Source organism: Botryllus schlosseri, chromosome 3 (genome assembly GCF_051294905.1).
Source record: "Botryllus schlosseri isolate E-star chromosome 3, Bs_hap1, whole genome shotgun sequence".
Lineage (NCBI taxonomy): Eukaryota > Metazoa > Chordata > Ascidiacea > Stolidobranchia > Styelidae > Botryllus > Botryllus schlosseri.
In genome coordinates, this window is record NC_137238.1 from 7,170,246 (window position 1) to 7,194,770 (window position 24,525).

Sequence of the window (24,525 nt, forward strand, 5' to 3'; positions counted from 1 at the left end):
TGACTTATCTTTTGGCCAAGCCCGCACAAACGGAATCACTTTGTATCTAGTCTTTCGAGGTCAAGTTTTGTTGATTATAGATTAAATAGTTAAACTGCGTGGATAAGGGTTTTTGGGTGTTAGGGGAATGGTGGATTAACACTTTGCTGTTTTGATTTTTGCGAAAAGTTATTTCAGCACGGTGATATTTTCTTGCTGGTTAGCGACAAGAAACGTAAATTCCGGCGGTCTCGCCAGTCCGCCCTGCAACTGGGAAAGTCCAAAATTCGACAGCTCTGCAGGAGCTGACAGCGAAATACTCTCATGTAGGTTTCAACCCCAAAGAACAGAACATGTATGCAGGATCGATTGAATAGCGAAGAAAGAAACGGAACGAAATGACACTTAACAAATATAAAACAATTGCGTTATACTATGGAAACTTTGAGTATCTCATATCCTAATCATTGAAAAAAACTTGCGCATATATGCAACTTTTACTGTAAATTTTGTTAACAATGAATGCAAATTTTTCACGATTTTAGTGCAGAAGAGTTGCCCTAGTAATCATCTAATCAGGCAAAGAGACCAGTTAGGATAACAAAAAATGGTTAATCGTCTATTATGACACGCGCGCCTAGGGAACACTATGGCTAATACACACACTCGTTCTCTAAATTAAATTGTCTGGGCTGCCTAGCATCTCAAACCCTATTCCCAAGTTCCCAATAATGTCTGAGGGATATTCGTGATAGTGTTTTTGATGAGAGCGCGAAATTACACAAGGGACAATGTGTGTTTGTGTATGCTTGTGAATTGAAATTAATTCCTGCTCGTTATCGTTACTCCAATAATGCTTTGGGTAAGCAATCAACCAATTGCCACGCTGCGAACTACTCGATACGACATCACAGAACAACGTGATGGGTGATGGCGTACGCGACGAATTGCTGATTAGATGTTTGCATTGTTAGAACATCATCCGTAATTGTCGCGCAATGGCACTTGTCAACATTTAGTCAACTCGTTACTCACACAGCGCATCGTGAAGTGAACGGATTATATAATTGCATCATGGTCATTTTAATATAGGGATGCAACTCTGGTGCCTCAAAGGCAGATATTCTGAATTTATCCGCTTCCTTTGACGAGACCTGTGAACGGTCCCACCGTTATCGAAACACTAGTATTTGGTAGAAATATTTATTCTTATTGATAGGGTGACGTCGTGGGCTTATATTGCTCACAATGCTGTTGAATAGTCGCACCATTTCACGGATATAAATGCGACTGTTTGCCTCGATATTATTAAGCAGAATGCGGGTGTCAAAACACCACATTATTGGTATAAAGTCGTACAATAGTTTATCTGTAGATCTGTGGGGTGAAACGGAGGTTGTGTCGTCGCAATACTACTTACACCGATACAGTACGATTCGACGCCTATATGCGAGCTTCTTACTTAGCTCATGAAATCTGTCTCACTCCGTAATATACATGTGTCGACCTATGTGTGAGTGTATGCGGTGGTGCTAATTTGCTAAGCAGATGTACCGGCCCAGAGAACTATCGATTGACACGCGCACCTCGTCAGAAATAGGCCAATCATCACGACTCGCACAACGAGGTCCATTGTACTATGCAATAACTGGATAGACAAACATGGTCCCTAAACTATTCTATTTGGCGCATCGTCGTCTCATTATCCTTGAAATACCCTTATATCGAAATCGAAACGAAGAGCAAATGTGACTCCCGGTTAAGAACCACTGATATCCAGGGTTTCCATTAATCAATTCAATATGCACTGCCCTGACGTAGGCCACACTGCACTTTACATGCTGAGGCTGACGATTACCCCTGACTAGTGTCAGCTGAAAATATCGGGTTTATTCCAATATTAAGATATTATTTTATTCAACATGCATTCTAAATGTGGACAACTAAACAATCAAATTTTCATGATCATGATAAGTCAATATTAATGACACACGCGTTGTACTTTTTGGAAATAATTTGCCTTGAAATATGATCTGTACTATAGTTATAGGTGATGAGAAGCATAGATAAAGATCATACTGCAAAGGACTCGGGCGTCTTATTACCATGCTATGAATCGACAAGAGCATAGAAGATAAAGACTTCAGAGCCCGCGGTCGAGAGTCTACCTTGTTGAAGAATAGATAAATGTCCTTCTGTGGAACATAGTGGTCGTTGTGACCTTGACTGGAGATCTCGCAAAATTAATGACTATCACAATATTGAAATGATGGTCCGTCATTAATCGACTTCAGTAGTGTTTTACTTGACAATTCTTAATCAGATAAATGCATTATCATGATGCTTTCAGAGAAAGGATTTATGGCAAAGACCAAGCTACATCTGCGAAAAGAAATAGGTAACTCGGACTCGGGTGGTTATGATGATTCTTCTATTGCAGGGACTCCCCACCTTTTATTGGGGCGACCCTAAATTTTGCTTTGAAAATGTTCCGCGACCCACCTCTATTTAGATGTGCATATTACTAAAATAATGGTACGAATTTTCGCTCAAACCTACTGAGGGCATATGCGAGAATCTGGCGACTATGTGTGCAGTATTAGCGATTATAACAGTGTTGGGATCAAGTCACTATCTTCGAGTCACGAGTCATCTTGAGTCATTGCACATTTTGACTCGAGTCAAGTCAAGTCAATCGATTTTCCAAGGTGACTCGAGTCAAGTCAAGTCACTCGTTTTTTGGAGGTGACTCGAATCAAGTCGAGTCAAGTCAAGTCAAGTCACGAGTCAAGTCACAATTCAAGTCAAATTGAATTTTCGAAGTATGAGTAATGATTCAAAGTCCATACATTTTGCTAGCTGTGCGAATGACAGATTGATTGGTGATATACCTTGAATCAAATAACGAGTATTAAGTTAAATATACGTGCAAAAAAGCGTTGTATCGCTCTGGCACGCTGAGAGCTGCAAATAAAATACGTGAGCCAAAATAGTGGTTCGAATACGAATCGCCGAGAAGTTGAAACAAATTGATATGGTACAATACACTGCCCATCCACACATCCGTGAGATTTCAAACGCATAAACTATATTCGTTCGATTCAAATCATACAAGAGTCGTCTAACAAACAGAGATACGTTGCTATTAGATTATTCTACAGCTAGTACTTAAACGTCATCTGTGATAATTTCGTTTTCGATCCATTTTTTTGCGATGTAGCAATGAAGGATCAGTGAAAAGTACAATCAGTGAATGACTGATTGCTCTCACAATTGACACACCGGCGTATCGCGAACAATCCGAACATCAAAAAGATGCAGCGACTTAATCGACACCGTTTACTAGATGACTTGAAATTGACTCGTAAATTTTGCTCCGAGTCACGAGTCAATCCACATTTCTGAAGCACCGAGTCAAGTCAAGTCAAGTCATTTTTGCAAAGTGACTCGAGTCAAGTCAAGTCATGCGAAAAAGTTGACCCGAGTCTGACTCGAGTCAAGTCATGACTCGAGTCATCCCAACACTGGATTATAAACGCGTTAATCTCCGTCTATCATGACTATAACAACATATATAGGTTTACTGCTATAATTCCTATCTATATCTATTTGAAGTAGCCAGGTTCAAGTGCTATGTGATATTCTGCGTCACAAGAAATACAGATCACGAATTATAATTTATTCGGCCGCGCCGAGCGTATGTGCTAGGGAGGAGCATGGACGGGAGCCGGATTGGATAGCCGGCCGGATTCTCCCCATTTTTGACCGAGGCTGATTTGGAGCCGGAGCAGTCCTTTTTCTGATACGGCTGGAGTCGGATCGAAGCCGGATGCATACTTTTTACTAAGGATATGACAGCCTTACCATCTTTCACCCTCGAAGTAATATATCACAGTGAAACGTTCATGGAGGCAAACAACCTGTTAAGTCCAAGTTGGCATAATTCATTCAGATAAGGGTATAAGGTTGGATCTTTGAGTTTTTCATATCCTGTTTGCAGTGTTTCAATCAATATTCAGTACCCTCCTGAGATAAGATGATTATTATCGGAGTTTTCCGGACCGGATCACGGTCATTTCTAAAATCCGGCCTGTGAGTCGGACTGGAGTCCGACGGAGCTTTGAAAAACAGGACCGGGGTATAGGACCAGAGAAATTGTCGATCCGCTCCACACTAGTGTGTGCGTGCATGCATGCATACACATAGCACTTCCGGTCACTTGTAGTGTCCTGGAAGGAAAATTTCCGTCCAATTGATTTCTATGAACACGACACTTTAATCCTCATAATGGTGGTCAGGCACCAACCTTGCGATATAGTAGGTCGCGTTTCACCATAACGCCTTAACTGATCTGATGCCCTGTTTGCCTGGCTTGCATTCCCTAAATGTCGTTTTTTATCATATTTTGCAAAATGAATTGGAACTTTCATAAATACGCCGCCGATATCCTCCCGGTTAATTCCTACAATAGCCATTAATATTTAATTGTCATCTTCCCGACGTTTAGAGAATAGGCAAAGATTCCTAGGTTGGGAACTCGTGTTCTAATGTGAACTGGCGAGTTCTCGAAATTGAAAGCTATATTGAAGTAAAAAAAGGACTGTCCCTCTTTCGTCCTATAACGCGCGGTGTTATTAGGTCCGATCATGTTAAGACGTTTGTATATTTCTTGTGCCTAAAACAAATAAAATAAAAGAAGATTCTAGTAGAAGGAGTCCTAAAATACGACTGCCTAAAAGCAGTACGGAAGTATAAGACCGATACCGCATCATGATCATACATTGATGGCAATCAATCAAGTAATCATGGGTTAGCGTGAGCGTACGCTACAGTCCTCCTTGTTGTTTTACATGATAAAACATCATTACATAATGATTTATAATTATTCTTCCAGGGAGAGGATTTCGGATAAAGACCAAGCCACATCTGCGAAATGAAGTAGATATCCGTCAAATGTTTCCCGCCCGTCCTACCATGATGGTCTTAGATATGAAAGGTACTAATCAATTCGGTCGTGACGTTGAACAGATCCGACTCGATCAGATCCACGTTGCCGAGCATGAGATATGTCCCAATCACGTAACGATCCTTGGAGAGGCTGGAGCGGGAAAGACAACACTTTCAAAAATATATTGCTTAGATGTCGATGAGGGAAAAGTTGAGACACTTAACAATATCCAACTCGTTCACTTCGTTCAAGCCACAAAGCTGCAACAAGGGAGCAAGATCACTGCCTTCAATCTTCTTTTCACGGAGCAAATGGATCATGACTCCGAAACCGAACTAAGTCTCGATGAACAGGAGGCTGGTCAGAAATGGTTAAAAAATAATTCGGCCAATATATTGATAGTTATTGATGGTCTCGATCAATGCCAGGAAAAATTCCTTTGTAAGGAATACCCTAGAGTCAGTACGACCAGAAAAGCAAAAGCGAATGATATTATTGCCAACATAATGTCCAAAAATATATGGCGTGATGCCCGCGTTCTCACTACATCTCGGTATACCACATATTGGGATTTAAAATCTGATCAAAGGCCTGACAAAGTAGTGGGCTTGAGGGGATTTGATGACAAAAACTTAAAAGAGGCAGCATTCTCCAATACTCTTGACGGCGATATTATACTCGACGCACTGAAAGATGCGTCACCCCAATCACTGAATTTGTATCGCAATCCCATGTTTTTTACTTACACTACGAAACTATTCAGCAATGATTACTCTAAAATACCTGATAATCGCTCTGGTATCATGTCGGCTTTTGTCCGAGTATGTCTTGGTCCATTCGACGACGACCATTACGATAGCATCACAAGACTCGCTTACAATGCAATGCGGGAGAATAAATTTGTTTTTCCGCACAGTTATTTGAGGAAACTTAATATTAATCCCAATGTTCTGACCAACTTCCTGTCTACTGGGGCTACTCTCGAAGATGATCAGGATACACCCAATTCTTTCGACAAATTTTACCAGTTCTCACATCAAACAATGCAGGTTAGTGGTGATTTCCTGTTTTCCTTGATTCTAAAATGGGCAATAACGAAATTTTGGAATATCTTATTTTGAATGATTCGATATTGCAGCATTTCTATATTTACGCTTTATCTGATTGGAACACGTGTATTGGTATGATACAGTAAGGAACGATGAGTTCACGTCTGCGTTCGCATGCGGACCGCGATAAACCAGAAGTTCGCGTTCGCATAAGAACATTTGTAGGTTCGACTCTGTGACCCTACGACAAAATTCTTTCTATATTTCGGAATTGGTTAACCTTATTTACTGGCGTTCGCTCCTGCTGAGAGCCAGTGGAAATGCTTCGAGTGGAATAACTTTGGCAATACGAACATATTGTTTGCTGCAATATGGAAAAGTAAGCAGTTTTCGCTGACATCCTTCAAAGTAGAAGAGGAAATAGTCTGGAAAAAGTCTGGACTCGGACATGTCCTGGAAAAGTCATATTCAGTCCCTAGACACTAAATTATCACCGAAGTGCGGCCTGTTCTACAGCCTTGGACGCTTCGTGCAGCCTGGGTTCTTCTCTTTAAATCCTTAATCCAATCGAAGTTACAATATGGCATTCTTTGGTGGGGAGGGGGCTGCCAATGAAACTGCACTCGAGCCACTGCAAAAACTGCAACATAAGGTACTCCGTATCATAGCCAGAGCCCCACAGGGGCCTGGTTGCCCATCCAACAAGTCGCTGCTGAAGAGATCCGGTGTCCTAAACATAGATGATATGCGGAAACTAGAAATCGTCAAGTTGATGTGTCAGTTCCACTGCGGTCGTTGCCCCGAATATTTCAATGACTTTTTTACCTCGGAATCAAAAACGCACAAATACAACACACGCGCGTACACGTCGTCCAAATATCATATGATCGACTGAAAAGATCATCGCTCCATCAAATATGCCGGACCTGATGTGTTGAACAATATCCCGCCTGCTATGCGACAGTCGTCGAGCATAGCATGTCCCCATTCAAGTCAAAATGCAAGCAACGACTACTGAATGAATAATAGGGATGGTGTGAACGTGAGGTTCACGTTCGCGTTCTGTGTGTGAACCTCGGAAATTTAGAGGTTCGCGTTCACAACAGAACCTTGGTAGGTTCTGCACTGTGAACCTTTTTCATATATTACAATTTTCACGTCAATATGACATCTTTGGTTCGAATTTATTGCATTTCAACTGCGGGCAACTCTATGCATGGCACTGGCAGCATAAAAAAAATCAACACAAAACGAGCATGCACCTTGACAATCTCAAAGATTTTACTGGCTTTGTTACAAAAGTTCGCTCGAAATATCCAGCTTTCCGTATTTGTGGATATTTAGTGACTCTCTGCTGTGAGCTTGACCCGCAATTACACAACATCACGAGCGACATACACTACATGCAGGGATATCTAAAACTTTTAGATATCCCTGCACTACATGCAGTCAGCGAATGATGCTTATTCAACCAATCAAGAGATGGATATCGTTCTTGATGTAACAAATCTCGCAGGCGTACGGGGTCAATCGTGACTTCATATGTTTACTGTATCAACCAAATACGTGCGATTGAGGTGTTGGCTACAGCTGTATAACTTGTGGGGTAGCCTAATATCGGTAGCAAGTATAGAAACCTGTTTTAACTCTGCCCCATCACAATGTAGCAATACTCAGACGCCGAATACATTGTCCGCTCTGGCCAAGACCGTTTTAAGGCGCAAGCTTATATATTCCCCTGCAACTCCTCGTCGAAATTGTTGGCAAAGCGACGGGTGGTATTATGGGAGTATTATATCATTTGACTGCCTCAGTTGATACATTTAGCGACGTTCAAAACGCCAATATGTACTTCAGCATTGTGGCATTATGTGGCCCGAGTCGTCGCTAGGTATCGTGTACATTAATATAGGCTATCACTTCATTGAAAGATAGGGTTGGAATTAGCAATATGACGTCACGTGACGTCATGAGGTTCACGTTCGCGTTCACACAGAACCTTTCAAAAAGGTTCGCGTTCACACGAACCTGAACCTTTTAGAGGTTCACACCATCCCTAAATTGAATATACTAGTCCATCCTCAAAATTACCGGTTCACAACTGACTTATCGATCTCGCCTTCCATGACATGCCACCCCATTTTTGTTGCTTGCTTTTTTCTATATTATCTTCTTTACTTTTCATTCAGTGTACAATCCTCCTCTTTACATCGCCTAGGCCAAGGTGGGTGTCTAATTTCATAGACTACACCAAGTCGCTTCGACACCTTCATCTTTCATTGTTTCGCATTTTTGTGGTGTATTGAACGGTTGCCCGACATATGAGCATGCGACACAATGGAAAACGACAGTTCAGCATGGAACACATCAGCATGCGTCACTTCAGCATGTGACTGTATAACCCAAAAACGTACCCTAACCCGAAACATAGCCTAACCTAACCTAACCTAGCCTAACCTAACCTAAGGCCTAACCCTAACCCAACCATAAATCCAACCCTAACCAACCCCTAACCCGTAATTTAACCCACATGCTCATGTGTCGCATGCCAAATTGTCGCATGCCGAAGTCTCGCATGCTGTAATGTCGCATGCTCATATGTCCACGGACCGTATTGAACTGATAAAATTGCTAATAAACCAATGATGATGATGACGAAAAGCCGCTGGAGTGCGTCGTCTCCTTTGCAAATAATATGCACAATCTACCTTCAGAAGAGATGGTTTCATTTCCAGGAATTTTGCTGCGCACTCCACGTAGTCAATCTTACCGTGGATGAAATTGAGGATTTCGTTACTGAATTTTTGAACGACAGCAGTATGCATATGACAAGACAACTGTTGTACGGGCTGATTTTGAATGAAAAAACTACTAAATCGATTAAGAACTACATTGCAGGTAGGAGTATTTGATTATCTATTATCTGGTGCATGTGTGTTCGTACAGGACTGCTACTAGGACATCATGTTGGGATCAGAGTTGGATCAATTGTAATTTGTTATTGTAATTGAATGTAATTAATTACATTTTTCAATGTAATTGTAATGTAATTGTAATTGAAGCATTTTTATTTTGTGTAATTGTAATTGTAATTGTAATTTCACAAAAATTGTGCTCAATTAAAATTTCAATTACATTAAATTGCTATTGAGACCTGACAAGCACAACATAAAATAATTGACTTATAATGCATTCTCTTTAAATGTCGACAAGGAATTTGGTGGATCCATTCGCGGAAGCCCTTGACTGCGCCCTTTTGGGCGAATTTTTTTTTCATTTTTACCGCTGTACTGGCCTCGGCTGCCATTGTATACAATTTTTAGATTACTAACCAACGGATGGATTCGCAACACGTGGCTCACGATTGAATACGCCGAGAAGTGAACTGCTGAGCCGGCTAAAAGCAGCAGAATTGATAGTCCCATAGCTGGCGATCCAAGAGTCGATATTTGATATGTATGGTCCTAATCGAAAGCTAGTGTCGCACTGATTCCACAATAAAAGTATATTTCCAGGCAATGGTACCATCCCAAAATAGTCGTGAAAGTCTGGAAATCGGCATTGTTCTGAACAATCACTGGGCGTAATTGGTAATTGTTGTGGTCATGCTGCTGCAGCGCTCCCACTTTTCAGAACAGTCGGCCTTAAACGGCTATTTTGGAGCAGTTACATTGCCCTGAAGAGATTTAATTTTGTATATTCGGAATTAGTACATCAATAGCTTACGATAAAGACCAGATGCATCAAATTTGGATGCGTGGATCGCCAGCTCTAGGACTACAAAGTTTGCAGGTTTTAGCCGACTCTGCAGTACGCTTGTCGGTGCATTCATCCGTGACTCACATCTTGCGCATCTATCCGTGGGTTGGCAATCTACATCTCAACGCTAACTATGACGCACTCCTCCGCTATGCACTCGGCATTCACCATCCGGAGTATATATCCACGAATGCATTGCGAGAGCTCACAGGAACGGTCCCATGCCGTCTACTGACAGCTGAACGACGCTTCCGTCTAATCGGCCATCTAGTGCGGCATCAAGACGAGCAACCAGCCGCCGCCCTCATCAATCACATTCCGACGGAGCCATGGCGCAGAGGTGGCTGGAATCGGAAAACATGGCGCTCGACAATGGAGACTGACCTAGCGCAACGCGGGCTGTCGCTTGAAGACGCCCACGACCGCCTACGTTGGAGACGCTTAATACGAGCCTAAAACTGATTATCTTGATGTTTTTTGTTTCCTGTTTTCTTTTGCCCTTTTCATTTTATTTTATCTAATTGAAAAGTCGATATATATAATCTACATTACGATTTCAGATCACGATGATGCATCGTTACTTCGTCTGGCTAACTAACCAGACCACTGGATATTATACAACGTCTTATCTGACAAAGCACGGTTTTGTTTTTACTCCTCATCCTAATTCCTACGTCCCTCGATAAAAATAATATTATTTCTTCAATTATGTACTATATACGCAAATCCAATACATGCATATATTATAATACTTTTTCAACGACATACGGCACCCTATCCTTAATCCTAACCCATAGGAAATTAGGTAAATAACATTTTACATTTCCAAGTACGTGAGCCATAATTACCTAGCATACAAAACACGCTTATATTACTTCACAATGTCATCTTATATAGCATACTATGTACGCACATAAACGCATTTATTACTACACAATCTGAACCAGACTTGAATTGTTCTTAAATACGACGCTACGGTTGTCAAGGAGCACGGTTGAATTTATGATTATCCAATTACATGTTCAACAGCAGCAATTGTAATTGTAATTGTAATGTAATTGGTGCATGCAAGGAGTAATTGTAATTGTAATTGTAATTTGATATTTTTAGCATGGAGTAATTGTAATTGTAATGTAATTGAAACATTCATGAAAGTAATTGTAATTGTAATTGTAATTAAACTGAAATAATGTAATTGATCCAACTCTGGTTGGGATGTATTAATATTGTGTTGTCCATCAGAGACCCTGTCCGGGTATGTCTGGCATGAGTGTGATCGACAGCATATAACCAAAACGCCCCAGAAATACTTCACGCATGATGGCCCACTGCTACCGCAGTCCGGAAACACATCCCACACACCCCAGGCATGATGTTCTGGTAACAAAACAGAACGAACATTTTAAGCTTGCCCCAGATATTAACCCCGGGTGACGACGTAGTCTGAACACCCCTGGGTCGTACAATAGACATGATTTCCTAGTGAAAACGCAGTCTGAACACACGGCAGACATACACTGAGATATGGTATTTGAGTGGCAACGCAGTGTTAACACTCCAGACATACGCTAGACATGATTTTGAAGTGACAAAGCCAACTGAATACACTTCAGACATACTCCAGAGAGATTTTCCATGGGACAACACTGTCCTAAAATACCGCAGATAGGATCTCCGACTGGCGAAACAATCCGATACATGATATCCTAGTGACAACGCAGTCTGAACACACTCCAGACATGATGATCTAGTGACAACACAGCCTGAAAAGTGAACACACTCCAAGCATGACGTCTGACTGGCCAAACTGTCCTAACTCACATCAGACATAACATCCGAGTCACAATGTATTCCAAACACAACGTGGACAAACCTCAAAAAAATCTTGAATTCGAAAAATGTTATGTGATGCAGGCAAAGCACCGAAAAAGTTGAATAAATATTTACTCTGCCGCTTGACGCATTGGGCAAAAAAATTGCCACGTTGCGTCATGATCGACCGGTCTGAATTTCCAGCGCTCGACGTTTGAAGCGTCCTCTAAGCTCACGAATTTTCTCATTTCGTAGCATCGATAAGACATAATCGACCTAGCAATCAGGCCTATTTGTAACTTGACGTTTTAGAAACAGTGACATACAAAGGGCGTATTAAAGTAATGTACAACCAAGTGAGAAGGTTAAAGAAGACCAAGGGTGGCCAACCTGAATGCCATCGACATGCAAATTCAATTTGACTCACGAATTTCCGAGTTAATTGTAATTAGTCTTGATATTTTCTTCGTGCTACGCGCGATTCACTGCCACTTCATTTTTCGAGCTAATACTGTAATACCGCCCTTTCAATCTGAGCTTACAGTACAGATGCGAAAAACCGAGGAAATGATGCGCCGCATATTGAAATATGCTAATCGTGTACTCCTCATGAATGAAATTTGTTTCTGGTATACGTTTGGGTAACTCCAACACTTTTCTTCCACTAGTGACTATAATACGGACAATCCTGATGAAATGTCAAGAAATAACAGCATGCAACTAATGACATGAATAAAAATAACAATTGGACAGCCCAAAGAAGCATCAACATTTATAACTTGCCCTAGCTTTTCAAAAACACTCCCTCTACGAACTATACCGGTTAATCTAATCACATGGAATGGGAAAGATAAATGATTAATACGGATATGTGAAACTACTGATATTAATGAAGAAATTAATTAATGAAACTGAAAAGTTTTTCATGCTTCGCGATATCATGCCGCATCGCAGTGACTATTCATTACCTGGCCACTCGCGATTTCGGTGCGTATAGTAAGCCGATTTGAAGAAGTGTAGATTAGTCCAGATCTCGCCTGGAATGACATTAACAGTTTAATATGGGTATTTGGCGTCCAGTTGATCTATTACGGCTATTCGCTGGAATGCGCCCGTCAGCTTCATACGTAATCGAAATGCGACCGTGAATAGGAACAGGGTTGGACATCCCGTAAGTAGGACTGTGCACGTCGAGTACCTGGGTGAAATACTGTGGTCGAGTATAAAACTTCGAATCGAGTCGACTGTCCCGTTATTATTCATTAAGATTACGTCTGAGTCTACCAATAATATAATGAAACGCACACCATCATTATATCAAAACATTTCGTGTCCAAGAACATGTCTAATATACACAATAAATATCACTTCGCAACAAATTTCCGATGCCGTGGTCAAGGACGTAGCCAGAAAAAGTATTTGGGGAAAGGAGCTGAATGCAGTTCGATGACACAAATTGGGATTGGGGCGGTCGCCCCTTTGCCCCCCCCCCCCTCCCATCCCCCCGCCAATCCCACCACCCGGCTGTGCCAATGGCTGTGGTGTTAATATATCGAAAGGAGAATTATCCTTAGAACTTGACTCAAAGTCGTTAGAAGCGTATAAATTCACTAATCGTAACAAATTGGCTGGCAATACCAGAATCATCAATGACAAAACTCGACTCATATTTGACTCATCCTCATTATAATGTATAAATCACAATTTCTCTAATATTGTCGTTATAATATAACTTTAACAGATAGAACAACATCGATCCAAGAGTGCCGGGGAATATTAATGAACAACCTTCGTGGAATGATAGAAAACGGCATCATACGAGATATTGAGACCGTTTTTCTCTTGAGCGAATGCGGAGATGAAACGATTCATGAGATCAAAGAGAACGTTCATAGCATCACAATCAATCAACCCGGCCCGTTGAACGGTCATATTTTGCTAGCCGCAATGATAAAAAGACTATCACCTCTTCAAGAAGTATATTGCGATCATTTCTATATGGAGCCTCCCGTGATTGGACACTTCAGAGACATTCACTCCCATGTCGAGATATTCAAGGTAACGTTGTAGAAAATACATTTATGCTACATGTACATTTACGAGTGTCAAATGCCTTGAATTTGCATATCATGAGTTAGGACTGTAATATTTGTATTACCTTTCTCGTGACACCCCTTGTTTCATAGACTGGCAACGGGTTTACGACCAGTTGTTGTTGACTGTCAATTTCAGTGTATGCATGAGTATATGCTTATGTTGTTATCCTAATAATCTATTTCTCGCACCGTATCGTGTTTACAGGTTAGAACTGTGGCTATCGCAGATACATCTATGACGAAACAAAACCTATCCTGTTATCTGATCCTTTTCCGGCTCTTTCGTAGCAACGAGCTGCTTATGTATCAATGTCATCTTACCAAGGAGAATGATGAAATAATTGCCAACGTTTTGAAGCGATTTGGCATTCAGGTATGCATCTGAGACATCTATATTTATTTTATTACTAATATGTGGTACAGAACTTCAAATTCGCTTTGAAAACAGCTATCACAGTGGGTATATTTGCACAATCGAACAAACGTATCGCTTGACGCGTTGGGTAATCATTAATCATATAGTGAGTGTCCGGAGTCAATGTGAGTTTGGAGTGACATTCGTAGTTGATTTTTTATCGTGTAACCGCTATTTTTATCTTCAGTGTCTTAGGCTATTCCGTTTTGTGATCGTTTTTACTCCATTCTCATATCCGTCGTTATTTCATACGACCTCTTCGTGTCGTTTATTATGTCTTTGACCGTGGTGCATGAGGCCGTCCGACGATCAGCGTCATATCTTGCTGTTTATTAAACAACAACAACAACAACAATAACAACAACAACAACAACAACAACAACAACAACAACAGCAACAACATTCGCTCTTCTTAACAAAAATGCTTCCTATTCATCATGACGACATGCATTGTAACCTTTTTCCAACACTTTTTTCATTCATTGCATATAGAGCACTGGTTCCCAACATTTTTACGACGTGGCTCCTTTTAAAAAATTAGTAATCAATGTCCCCCTATTTTTACAAAAAATAGGATAATCTATTTGAAGAAATAGAACTGATTGATACAGCTACCAGCAGTTCGAATGAAAAATTGGTACAAGTATAACACGCAATAAACATGATAGTAAAATAATTAGTAAATACATATTCAGGTATAATGTGATAGCTGAGCTTGTTTTTCACTGACAATGTCTTAACTTCTGGTTTGGTGATGGAAAGAGCCAGCCACATGTCAAATTGAATATCCTTTTTTCTTCAGAATTAATGACATGCAATGGCATATCAATTGCATTAAGCTTAAGCCCGTGTTGAAATGTAAATTGGAAATGAGTTTTACCATTCGTGTAGTCTGGTATATTTGTGATCGATTCCAATATCTTGCGGCGTTACGAGTAACGATATTCATAGGCTGAGTTCACGAAATAACAACAATGTTTAAACAAAATAATAATTATCGAATATTGCAAAATTAATTTCTTAATTCCAAATAACTTAGCGCTCAAGCCACAAGAAAATAACTGTGCACCGGGTTTTGTAATACTGCATGGCTGGTGCATACCAAGCTGATAAAACAAATTACCAAGTTTTGCGTTTTTCGTTAGCTATTTCAGCACGTTCGTGAATCGCGTTTACCTTCTGTAAATCGGACGTATAGAGAATAGTAAAGAAATTACCCGCAAGGGTAATTATTCGTCCAAAGAGATACGGTTGATCGAGCTATTAGGGCCAAGACCAATGTTTTCGGAGGTTGAAAGTGAATTTGAACCGGTTAAATGTGAAGAACGGTATTTGAGTTGCGTTCTCGAAACGTCTGAATGACCACCAACTGATTGATCGGACTTCTATCATGAAGGAAACCGACATGCCATTAACCAGTAGAAACATGAAACCTGTCAGTATCATAGAAACGTCAAGACTTGTGAACAGCATGACCGACCGAACAAAATAGACCGGTGGTTCCCAACCTTTTTCGACTCATCGCCCCCTTTTTCAAGCTCGATGCCGATCATCGCCCCCCAGATTTTGTGAACCGAAAAATCGGTATACAATCTGTAATCATCGGCGTGTTGACTAAAAAAAAGGTCAATTCTCCGACTTGACTCCAATATAGCCGTTTTAACGCGTCATCGCCCCCGTCGCTATTTTCGCCCCTGTCGCCCCCTTTGTCCACTTTCGCCCCCATATCGCCCCCTTCGTCATTTTCGCCCCCCTAGGCTGCCAAATCGCCCCGTGGGGGGCGATATTGCCCACGTTGGGAACCACTGAAATATACGAAAAAGACAAACGCATTGATTTAGTCGTCTACAATTATGGATTATTCAGTTCAGTACAGAGTACGGATTGCTACTTGATTTTCAACGAGAGGAAATGAATGGTAAGCGAGATTGCAACTTAAGCCAGGCAAAATTATATTTCTGATTAGCCGATTGTGTGTTTGTCGCTATTGAATTCATAAATGTTCTCCTACGTCGAACTCGAAGGAAAATCAAATCGAGAAAACCTGGCATGGACCTAAAACACGGACACGACCATTTCAGCTAGATATACTTAGCGTCACTGACGAATCGATGAATGAAGATGGGTACGAAGTATTCGCTCACATTGCGAAGCTCACGAAATGCAAGGAGTTGCAAATACAAAAGAGCTGCCTCACGAAGACAAAGTTGCAAGGATTATTGCGCGGCTGCGGCAATCACGGCACCGAGGTGCGTTCTGACGTCACATTTAGGACTTTGAGTCAGTCATCAATACCAACTGCGGGTTGTTATTCAGAGCCTGTTTTTGGATCGGCTTATCTGCATCTCCATAGTTTGCCATCCATCTTAACGGTTTATTATATACCAGTGTTGCGTCCCTGGATGCAAAATGTAACTGCATCTCATTTCCATTTGCTCGAAATTCTTACTGGAATTATATAGTAATACTGAAGTCCATATTCCAACATCAACTGACCGGATAAGATTTAATATCAGACACTATCAACAAATATATTGTCCCTTTCAATGAATTAATCCTTTCTGAACCGGAAGGAAAATTGCAAATTAGAACGCATTTACGATCAACTGCGAAATTTGGCCATCGAGCAGACAATCCAAAATCACGGACCTTTTTTTTATTTACCGCAGAAAACAATACATATTTCAAATATTTCAGTTGCCAAACATCACTATAATAGATGAATCGATGCAGGAAGATGGATACGAAGAGCTAACTCACATCCTGAGGGTCTCGGGTTGCAGCGAGTTAGTGCTTCAGAAATGCTGTCTCACCAAGGCAAAATTGCGTGGATTATTGCGTGGATGCCGTAAGCAAGAGATCCAGGTAAGCTATGGCGTATGATTCAAAGATTTCAAAAACAGCGTCCGTAATTAAGTTGGAATAAGGATTGGCATACCTTCGCCCTCATGTGCATGACTAACAACACATAAACCATAACGCACCCGACAAATTCGAAGTGGTATTTAAGCCACCATGACGTCAGGGTTCTTCAACGTTGACGTCACAGTTGATCAACATGGTTATGGGACTCCTTTAGAATTACAAATGAAAACAGAGGGCTAACATGACTCGTTTACCGTAAAAGTTTACCTCTCCCTGGCTTAACCGTTCCGCTCAATATCTTTGACCAAGACTACATCACCAAGTTGCATTTTAACGGCCTGCGGTCATCATCGTCAGAACATTCATGCTGCTCAATTAATGTATCACCTGTATGTTATAACTGCTGAATCGACGACGATGTCGAGGGTTGCCATTATTTCATGTCGCATACAGCGACTATGAATGCAAGTCATCAATATGACAAGGTGTCCATAGCTGGAAACTGGAAACGGGCCAACGTACATGGACTTTCACCCGCATCCACGCATTCGGCCATTCGCCAGTACATGATTACCGATACATTCAATATTTGATCATTTTAGTTACACACACTGATAATATATGACGAATCGATGGAAGAATGTGAATACGAGCAGCTTACCCTCGTTCTGAAGCAGGTACGATGCAAAGAGTTGCATCTCGTCACCTGCTGTCTCACCATGACGAAGTTGCGTGGATTGTCGCGTGGTTGCAAGAATAAAAAAATCCAGGTGCGCCATAACATAACACAAGATTTCGATGAACATGGAATCGGCCAATTCGTTCTTTGATTTTGTGCTCGAAATTGCACTTCCATCTTTCCCTGCACAAAATATTATGATAAGTTGGATCTCACGGTGATGCAATTCAGTTAAATATGAAAATAACTGGATAAATATCTGATTGGAAAAGAATGGCAAAGTCAAGCAGGGTTGTTGTTGAAACGCAGCCGCCGACAACTTATCAATTTATTCCCAGAGAAGCAGTGATAATTTGCTATCTTCGGTACAGTTTCTCCCAATCTCGATACATTTTCCGACGATTAGGGTAATCTTCCTTCAGAGGAATTCAGAGATGGGTAGTAACGAAGTACATCTATTTTATCGAAGTACTCAAGTAGTTATCCTCTACTTTTGGTACTTACTTGAGTAGATCTGATTTTCGCTACTTCTACTTCTACGTCGTAATATTTTGTGATCTACTTACTTACTTTTCGCTATTTTCAGTCTGTCAAGTAGAAGTAGTTCAATCATGCAATCAGGAAGATAGCCTGGGGAATATCAGGGCTGTTTTCACGGAGTATCAACATATAATTTATTTATTTATTTTTCATAATTGTTTCGTAAATCCCAGAATTTTCGTCGCGCTTCGCCCTAAGTTGATACGGAGTAACCAGTATGATTTCACGAAAGTATCGGCGTATATAATTTAGGTAACGGGTTGGCGGGGTTTCGTTCACACACCATTGTCGCCCATATGAAATATTTCATCACAGTATATTTGGATCATCATGCCGTTGGAAACTGATATTTTCCAATCTAGCATATACTTATCATATCGTAATGTAGCAGGCCATGGCGTGTCCTTATCTGGAAGGGTGGACTCTGACTTTTTTTTAGTTTTAGAGCTGTTTTAGCATACCACATTTAACAGTTTCTCGACTGAAGACATCAAACACATTTTCCTATTTTAGAAGTGGTATTTATAAATCACTTTCAATTCCCAGTATCATATACTTTGAGTTCCAATTAATGCCAGTTCTTTTGTCTGGATGACATACATGTTGAAGTATATAATATATTAATAAATGAAGCTACGCAATATGGGATTTTTACGATCCAACAATTTTTCAACGTTTACTAATCGCGTTAAGTGTTTACACCGTATCCTATAGCTCTTCGCCGTATTGCTCTTGGACTAAACTACTGGCCTTATACTATGGGGGAGTGCAACATACCATGATATTTATTAAAAAGTGTTCTTCGAGTGCACAGAGGATTATTATCACATTTCCATATCAATACTATCATTTTCATCCCATGAAGCGGACGAATGCTTATGCTGTCGAAAATTGGATAACTCTTGGTATGTATCAATATGAATCGAGCTCGCCACCTTTCGCATAGCTCAATTTGCACCTTTTGACAATCCATGCGAACGAATTACGTTCGTTTTCACAACTACCTACTTACTTGTGTAGATTTAAAGTCAGTCAATTATACTTCTACTTCAAGTATTTTAGGTTAGTTATGGAAGAAGTACTTCTACTCGTGCTTGAGTAGATTTTTTCGTCGCTACTTCTACTTCTACTTGAGTAGATTTCTTGACTACTTTGACCCCCTCTGGAGGAATTACAGTATTCGCATCGCCCTTTTGATATAAATGTTCACCATTAAATGACACTGCATTTGTTTCGGGTATGGATCATATTTTCACTAGTTATTTCAACTTATCAAATGATATATATAGTCATCACTAGAGCAAGTTTCGTTGCAGTCAAATCCGTGGAAAGTTGCATTTACTTTTCACAAATGTTGCACTAAAAAGTTGCATTTAAATTTCACAATATTTGCACTAAAAAATTGCATTCATGGACAAGTTCCTCGAATTTATTAGACTATGAGATACTCTAATCGTTCCGTATGCGAGTCACTGCATCAAAACTCAGTGTTGGTGACTTCGACAAAATCAATAGCCTGAAATAATTGACCAAGTGAAAAGATAATCTTCAGCAGTCTAGCCTGAATGTATGACAAATCAAAAATACCTCAAAGTTGAACGACAGTGAAATAATCAAGCGATCTATTTACATATGGTGTCAGATATTTCCAGTAACAAGTTAGTTAAAAGTGGCAAAAAGTTGCATGAAAAATCGAAAAATTTTGCCAAAAGTTGTATGAAAAAAATGGAGAAAATTGCAAAACGTTGCAATATAAGATTTCGCTAAACAGTTTAGAGTATTTCAAAGTACGTCTGAGTATTTAGGAAGCTGCTGGAAGCTGTAAAGAAAAGTTGCAAAAGTTGCAAAAGCTTGCCCTGGTCATCACTATTAACTGATTACATATGCAAAATATGATATTCGAATCTCCGTAGGCAATGCATTAAATATTTAAAAAAATTGCAACATTTTAATACTAAAACATTTTGTCATACAGCTTGGTAAAGTATTCATATCAGATCCTGCCATGCATTCGGGAGCGTATTGTGACATTGCGAAGGTTTTGAAAGACACAAAATGCCGGAGTGTACAGTTTGGAAACTGTACCTTGTCCAAGCACAAACTTGAAGATTTTGCTAAGGGATGCAAGGAATATCATGTTACAGTAAGTGGGAGAAATTTTCCACTTTATGTGGGTTCTCTTTCACTAAATAACTACAAGTAAGCTGCCAACATGGGTGCTAAATAATGCGCACAAAAATGACCACAATAGCGTTAGCCTATGTGGCTGATAACTATGAAAACATACGGCAATGCCATTTCATGTCGACTAATCGCGTATACTACAATACTGTACATCAATCATTCGTTAAAGTATCATTGCTGGAAAACTACAATGTTTCAATACGACTTTTAATTGTTACCAACTTGGATTCCACCTCGTTATACCTAACAAATCAGACTGAAAAACACGAATAAATAATCGGTTACACATGCGCTGTGTCTTCAACAAATAATGATAACCAGAGATTATTAATTTCAGATTCAAGTACATGTTGAGAATTATCGTTGCACTTCATTTTTTAATGAGAGAGAATGAATACTATGAGATATTGTAACTCAGCACAAAATCACTATGGCAATTGGACTCATATGCAGCATGAATTACGGCAACTTGGCTTCAACACTAAGACTCCTGTACGACCATTACAGCTGGATACACTTAGCGTCCAAGACGAATTGATGGATGAAGAGGGGTACCAAGTACTCGCTCACATTGCGAAGCTCTCGAAATGCAAGGATTTGCATCTAATGAAATGCTGTCTCACGCCAAGAAAGTTGCAAGGGTTATTGAGCGGTTGCCGCAATCACTGTATCCAGGTACGTTGTGATGTGAACTTTCTCACAGTCTGGAAGCTAAGTAATCAATCAACAATCAATTTCCGGTTTCAATTCACAATCTCCTCACTATCCTCACATTGCCTGTACTTGAATCACTTGATATGCAACTTTACATGTCGTAATTCATCTTTATCGCTTGGGGATACGCCGCTGACACCCCCGTGATTCCAAAATATGTCTGTGCCTCATTTCATTTAATTGGGAATTGCAACTGGAATTAATACATTACTGCATCCCTTCTTTGAATTCCACCGAATAATTTCCCACAGTATACTAGGTATTTCATTGCACGATATCAACAAACTTATCATCACTTTCGATTAATTAGCTATGTCGTTAAGAAATGAGAAAATGCAACATTCGAGACATCCTTAGCCATTTTTCTGATAACCCCAAATAATGGACTTATCTAGGCTTCTAGGCTCTATGCTCTAGGTCAGGTGTCGGCAAACCCCGGTACGCGTGCCATTTGTGGCACGCGAAATGATTTTTCTTGGCACGCCACTGATTTGACGAACACGACCTTTTTGCGTGCTTAGAACGATTTACAGTAACCTAAACACCTATTGTGCGAATACCACAAAACTATATATACTGCAACCTAATGTCGTATGAAACTATCTGGATGCTTTAGTCTAGGAGCGGGCTATGAGCATGTAGGCCCCGCTGGGAGTGTGCAGGGGGTTTTCAAAAATGACTTCTTCTCTCCAATCGTACTGGCTACTCGATAAAATTGTTGGGTTACCTAATTTAAGCCTACACACCAAATTTGGTTCAATTCCAGCCAGTAGCCGCAGAAAGTTTCTATTTATTATATTCAAAATTTGGATTATCAATAAAATAGTATTTACGGGGACCAATTCTTTAGTTATTTATTATAGTGGTGCTTGCTGTAAATACTATTTTGTTCAAATCCAAATTTTTCGACGGCAATAACTTCGCTTGCACTGGTCGGAATTGAACCAAATTTGGTGTGCAGGCCTAAATTAGGTAACATAACAATTTTATCGAGTAGCCAGTACGGTTTGAGAAAAAGAGTCATTTATGAACACTCCTAGTATGCACTGTACAGCCTGTTGCACCGCGGATACTTTATATGACCAGAATTTTGATGCTGGGCTTTTTCATGGTAGGAGACACGCGTTTCGGCAACATGCGACTTGTGCGCTGTGTGCGTGGTCAAAATGATTTGTGGCGATAAAACATTGAACTATAATAACTGATGCATGTTGGCCAAAACGTTCGACATTGATATGACCACTGTCCAGGCGCCGAAATGACCGGCGCGAATAGTTCAGCTCCCGCAGCAAGAGCCGCACGCCTCAAATGAGACCCATAGAGGAAAATAATGACTACCCTGTCGAAATGCGAATTTGGAATTGTGTTGGTCTCACAATGGGCTATATTGTTATAGTTTCGTCTGATACGTGTAAGCGGTTCCAATATAACTGGAGCAACGACAATAACTATTGCCGCTACACCGCGATCTTTGGAGCTTTGCAGACAAATCTAGTGTCTGACCAACTTACTTGTGACATCAACCGACTTGCATGATACAAGGGTTGGCACGTTTTTATCATCATGCCATCTCATCATAGCATCTTTGATGGGCCTGTGACTTACTGGCTATGGTACCGAACACAGTAGACTTTGGAACGATCAAGGCAACCACAGAAATTCGATCATTACTCGACTTAATTTAAATGATGCACATATTGGACATATTACGTAGCCTACATTAGGCGGTAGGTCTAGTGCGGTAACGACCAATACCGTGGGAATCACTGACGTAGCCCGTGCCTTTGCCAGCTGCAGATAGGTGGTTGGTGTGATTCCTTGTTTGGAACGCTGAATATGACGAATTTAATATAGGCTAGTTGGCACGCCAGTTGGTAATATTTTACAATTTTTCGATATTTTGGCACGCTGCATATCTAAGGTTGCCGGCCCCTGCTCGAGGTCATCTTATCCGTGTAAGCAGTGTCTTATAAAAGCCCAGACGTACGCCGTGCTACGAGTCGGCAGCTAAGGAATAAAAACTGAAGAAAATTGTTCTGATGTAAATGACCATAGTAGTCGAAGAACATCATGGAAACCACAAACAACAGTAACACCATTATCATTACATAATTCCATCATTTCATTTCATTTCTTCATATGAAGAGCTAATTACGGTCGCGAAGCTGTCGGGTTGCAGTGAATTGGAGTTTCAACAATCCTCACTCACCAGCAGCAAATTGCGTGGATTATTGCGTGGATGCCGCAATTAAAAATTACTGGTGCGATGACGATGATTCAAAATATTTTAGAGGCTATGTCGTTGATTAGGTTCGCATTCATCCTCCGTTGAGGGCATTGCGGTCAGCCAGAGGTCTTGCCAAATCGGAAGTTTCATCGTATCATTGGCTGTAGTCAGGGCTGAAACAGCGCATCCGTACATTCGTATTGCCTCCCCCCCTACCCACCCATTTGGTAGTCGACCAGACTTGGCCTCCAAACTTGACCCAGACCCCTGTTCTATGGCTGATCGATTTCCAAAATTAATTGATATGAGATCGTACGAAGATAATATACAAGTTTAAGAAGTCTACCAAAACGTAGTGGTACGTTCTGTCGCAGCAACATCAGTGGATTGTGATTCGAGTCCGACCGAGGCCGTTGTATTGTTTAAACAAACCAATTCTGATACAGGACTTGGGAATTATACGAAACAGTACCTTCATAATATTATTATTCACGAAATGCTTTTAGACTGATTTTCATCAGTGGTGAACCACGAAATGTATAGGTTAGTAGTTTTCAACCGGGTCCAAAACCAAACCTCCGAATTTGCAAAATATTTTAGAAAAAAAAACTAATTTGCATTTTTTTTATTTACAGAAATCCAGAGGTGGTTTTTCTTCAGGACTCACAACTCACATAAACAGAATGGCCATTTGAGATGAAATATTATACTGTTCAAACTCTTAATTGCCCACTTGGCAATGGCCAACTGATACAAATATATTGCTGTTTAGAGATTTTTGTGGGAGTTTTCGATAAAAATTGTTTGCAAAAATCTATTTTCTCCTGTGATATACATAACCGCAATTCCAAAATAACTTCAAAATGAACTGCTCGATAGAAATGACTGGACTTGACTTTTTATGATCTGTTTAATAATTTTTGTGCCATATATATCATATACGCAAAGGTGTCGTCTGAAGAGTTGCTGAAATTATTACCTTCGCCAACACTTGTATTTGTGAAAATGAATTTTCGGCACTCCTTCATATTCAACCGATGCAGTGCATTTTCAAGGCGCGACAGTAAATGCAGCTACAGAATTCGCTACATCCTGGATTGGATGAAGATATTTTCCAATAGCCGAATTGCAAGCAGTAAATTGATCATATTCACGCAATGTGTCAATAGTCTGCGATAGTTGAGTTGGAAAAGCATCGTTATTTGTTTTTCGACTATTTCGCCGTGCAAGCTGGCGAATTCTTTGCTGCATATGTGTG

The 24,525-nt window shown here is 40.4% G+C and overlaps 1 protein-coding gene across 1 annotated transcript in view; it reads left to right on the top strand.

Moving 5' to 3' along the window:
- The window catches only part of LOC145435601 (NACHT, LRR and PYD domains-containing protein 14-like), an 83,893-nt gene that overhangs the window by 3,982 nt on the left and 55,386 nt on the right, over positions 1–24,525 (top strand). Inside the window, exons 4-9 of the mRNA XM_080312884.1 lie at positions 2,330–2,377; positions 4,874–5,976; positions 8,712–8,874; positions 13,289–13,605; positions 13,849–14,016; positions 16,140–16,307. Coding sequence (XP_080169010.1) covers positions 2,330–2,377; positions 4,874–5,976; positions 8,712–8,874; positions 13,289–13,605; positions 13,849–14,016; positions 16,140–16,307 — 1,967 coding nt within the window. The remainder of the gene's footprint in view (positions 1–2,329; positions 2,378–4,873; positions 5,977–8,711; positions 8,875–13,288; positions 13,606–13,848; positions 14,017–16,139; positions 16,308–24,525) is intronic.